This window comes from Diadema antillarum, unplaced genomic scaffold (assembly GCF_040938485.1).
Source record: "Diadema antillarum isolate AM-2024a unplaced genomic scaffold, OU_Dant_1.0 seq00000798_RagTag, whole genome shotgun sequence".
NCBI lineage: Eukaryota > Metazoa > Echinodermata > Echinoidea > Diadematoida > Diadematidae > Diadema > Diadema antillarum.
In genome coordinates this window covers 2319655-2323844 of record NW_027271682.1, presented here as the reverse complement: position 1 = coordinate 2323844, position 4190 = coordinate 2319655, and the positions used below count along the sequence as shown (strand labels likewise).

Below are 4190 nucleotides of genomic sequence, written 5' to 3'. Positions count from 1 at the left end.
AATGAGAAGAAAGGATGGATAGTACACTTCCCTTCTACAATATTATCGTCAACCTACATAATAGCGAGGACGAGCTTGCCTGGTAACTCCTTGTTTGATTTGTTCTGAATGGAGCCCCAAAAGATGCATCATAACACAGTGGCGGATCGGGGTGGTGGTGGGGAAGCGCACCGGTCGCCCCCCTTTATTTTTTTTAAAAGAAATAAAAAGAACAAATGGAGAGGGGTGCGTGAGCCCCCCCTTTAATTTTGTAAAGGCACCCCCTTACGGAATTCCTGGATCCGCCCCTGTAACAGCGGGTATGGTCTACAAACCAATTTCGACAGGTTATTATGGGCTTTGGTGGACTTCACCCATGTGTTTTTGTCGTACTGGGACGCCTGAATGACTTTGACTTCCAGTCGAGAGAGGGGACGTAACAGAATCTTCCCCTTCAATAGCTATCATTCATAATACTCATTGTTGACGTGTTCTCAACCGTTTGGAAACGATGAAAAGCCCACGGCGTGCAATACACGGGCCTATTGCCATTCTCTCTCTATCTGAGCTTTTCAAAGAGTTGCTTTTGAGAGCTAGACTCATTCAGTGTTGATAGCGACAATCAGGAGTGGGGGAAAAACACAAAATAGCATCGTTCCGCTTTTATACCCTCTTCCCTCCACCCCAACTCCCTCCTTTTTTTTTTTCTTTGTCTTGGTTGCATGCTCTTTAATTCAGTTTGCTCAATATGGTGTGATGTATGTACTCACGTCACTGTAAATTTTACGAAGCCGTATTGAATCAATACTTTTTAATTTTTCTGCCACGAATCCAGACCCGAATTGTATATTGAGACTTGTCATAAAGCATATCACATCTCTGTTACATCTGCTTTTATCATGATCTACCAAAATGGCCATCGGAGTAGACAATAAGATTTGTCGCTTTTAAAGTGGATTTGATAGGTGCTAAATCACCCCTCGATCCCAGTTCTTTTTTTAAGGCCAAAAACACTGATTACAAATTACTGCTGGCTTAAGTTATTCCTTGAAAGATACACACTTCTGCAAGTGTGAAGGACAACGCGAGTTAAAAGAAGACCATGTATTAATTTTCATTCGTCATATAAAGGAGTACACACAACAACAACAACAACCCTGTCGTGCATTATGAATGCATAACATGCGTGTGCGCATGTGCTTTTTCGTGCGATGAGGCCCAGTTTTGAAGAGTGGAAATGATGTCAAGCGCGACGGAAAGGTCGCCAAGCTTTCCCTGGTTGGGTGTCAGCACACCCCAGCACACTGATTCGTACGTGCGTGAATTCCGATTGGTTGGCATCGCTCGCGCTGGTAGTTCGTTGATGACTACGCCTGTTTACTGCACACGCCCCGTCTCTCGTCCCGTCGGGCAGCTCTAATTGCCAGTAACTATAGACACTGATAAAAAGTGAGTGACACCAAAGAAGACTCTCCAGTGGTTCTATGGCGGCGACTAGGACGCATTCACGCAAACACGCTAAAACATCCGTTTGAAGGATTTGAAATTCCCGTGTGTTTACTGCAGGATCGCATACAGTTTGTCAACTTTGTGGGACGTAAGACGTGGCTTTGTTGAGCGCATCCAGACAATAGCACCAGAGTGTATTGATTTGGAGTGGATCGATCAGACTCGCCATGACGCAAAAGCGCAAGGAACAGTTTCTGTGACGGTCGCATGTTGATTCGTTTAACAACACAGCAAAAGGCAAACTTTTCCAACAGAAGGCCGCATGTAGGTCAAGGGCCGTGTTTTACCGTTGGTTGATTGGTTGACTGACAAATTTAATATGCTGGTACAAGAAGTCTTCATTAATTCAGCGAAATGCTGGGGGCTGTAACGAATGTAGTCTTGCTGCATATATAGCGGGCAGACATCTCTGCGACAAATCGGGAACCATGTCTGCTCCTGTGGCGGGAGATACCTCGGCACAACTCCTCGGCACGGAGGAGATGCTTTTCGGTGAGTTTGATGTCACCACGCCCTCCACCAATGTTACAGGACCAATGGAGTGTGAATTTCAAACCCTCCGGGCTTTGATTATGATACCATTTGCGCTTATATTTGTCGTGTCCGTACCCGGGAACTTGTTGGTAATTACTGCCATACATCGTGAGAGACGTCTCCAGAATCCAACGAATGTGTTCGTGACCGGACTGGCTGTGGCAGATATCATTAACGGATTATTTTCCATACCCTGCGCCTATTTCTGGTTTGTGAGTTACTGTGATACTGTGATAATCCTCTATTGTCGTTTTCTTGCCAGAACGTGTTGTGCCTGTTCGGTGGTCCACCTCGTGCTTGTGTCTGTTGACCGCTACATAGCCGTCGCGAAGCCGCTGAAGTACCCATCGCTTCTGACACGAAGTAGGGCCAAGAAGAGCTCAGCCATAGCATGGGCTGTGATAATACTTTATATGTGTGTCATTGTCGTCCTGTACCATCTCACAATCGTATACGATGACTTTACGTACGACAAAGGTATCCCGTTTCAAATCTTCTGGAACTACTTTCCTTCATCAATGATACTCGTGGCAATGGTTGTGACATCGGTCATCTATGGCTACGTACTTCACCAAGCTCACCAGCTGCGCGGTCGTATGAAGTCCATGATGAAGAAGCACGTACCAGCCGCATCCATTCGTACGACGAACCGCGCCAAGCAGCTAAGGGCAACCAAGACCCTGGCTATAGTTGTGCTGGCATTCGCTATCTGCTGGTTACCCATTTCGGTGGTTATCTTTATTGGGGTTGGACCCGACTATGATCCAGACTTGTCGCTGGCTCCGACGCTGTTTTATTACGCGAACTCGGTGATGAACCCATTGATATTTGCGTATCGCAGCAGAGACTTTCGTGAGGCCTTCAAGAGTATCCTCGCTGCTCTTCTCTGCTGCTTTACGACGAAGCCTGCGATGCTTCAGGGGCGAGCCGGTAGGCCCAGCGTGACATCTGATCGTGGCTCACATCGTGGCTCTTCTCAAAAGCAGTCATCTTGCGGCGTTGAGTATCCAGCAGCAACGAACCAAAACATGACACATGATGTATGACACTGCCGCTCACATCTTTCTGGACATCATCTCATCAGCGATATACAATTTTCTTTCACTTTGTTGAACTTTAAGTTTTACCACATGTCTCGAACCTATAAAAAAATCCCTTGAATATTTTTCTTAGGTGCGGCTCCAGAAATTCCGTAAGGGAGGGCGCAAAAAATATTTATGGTTTACGGGTTTTATTCCATTTTTTCTTTCTATTTCTTTTGTTTTAACAAGAAGTAAAGAGGGGCGCGCGCCCGGTGCGCCCCTTCTGGATCCACCACTGTTTCTCCCGACAGATTTTAATCCGTTTAAGAAAAAAGTATTTTATAAATCAGATCAGATAAAGATATTGGTCAGTCGGTGCTATCTCTACCGTGGTTGCTCACAGTAATTGATTATAACTCTTCGAATCTGAAGTATTCATGACATTTGCGTGATGGATGTTTGAAAGCAATATAAACATTTCTTATAGAAAAGTGACGTCATTATCTTTATTACATGCTATTGATATATTGGCTAAAGTGGCTTTCATGATACGTCTTTTCCAGTTATACTGAATGCCTTATTTTTCACGCAGATACATTGTACCAGTAATCTTTCGAACACATTCTATTTTATTTTTTATATAAAGAGGGGCGCGCGCCCGGTGTAGGGAAAAAACTTGGCATTGTTTTGCCAATTACTGAAAGTCACACCCATGTAAACGAGCTTTTTAAGTAGTACATGTATTAATAATATCTAAAGTGATTTCTTTGCCTTGGATAACGTCGACACCAACAACAGAGCCAGAGAAAAAAGAGATAACAATCTGATTACATGTACATAATACTCCTGTACATGTACTTGTATACGGCAAAACCTGGGAAATTATTGTGTCTAAATTGGGTTAAATGAAACTGTTTCATTTTTACTTTTCTATGATCATACTCTCTTAATTATTTAAAGTCAATATTATTATAGATTGTATTCATATGGCTGGACATAATAAAATTGTCTTTCGAAATGTTATTAGTGTTGCTTTACGATGACTTTTATGCGACCATTGCATTTAAACATTGAGTTCGCAATTCTCGAGTCGAAGTCTTGCATTTACTTGTACAACGTAAACGTTTTTAGCTGGTAGCCATGCAG

At 43.6% G+C, this 4190-nt stretch overlaps 1 protein-coding gene across 1 annotated transcript; it reads left to right on the top strand.

Annotated features, from left to right (window-relative positions):
- The first annotated feature begins 1916 nt into the window (after positions 1-1916).
- On the top strand, positions 1917-3068 carry LOC139739394 (adenosine receptor A2b-like). Its single transcript, XM_071650014.1, has one exon. It carries the CDS (start codon positions 1917-1919, stop codon positions 3066-3068), a length of 1152 nt encoding a protein of 383 aa, XP_071506115.1.
- The last annotated feature ends 1122 nt before the right edge of the window (positions 3069-4190 follow it).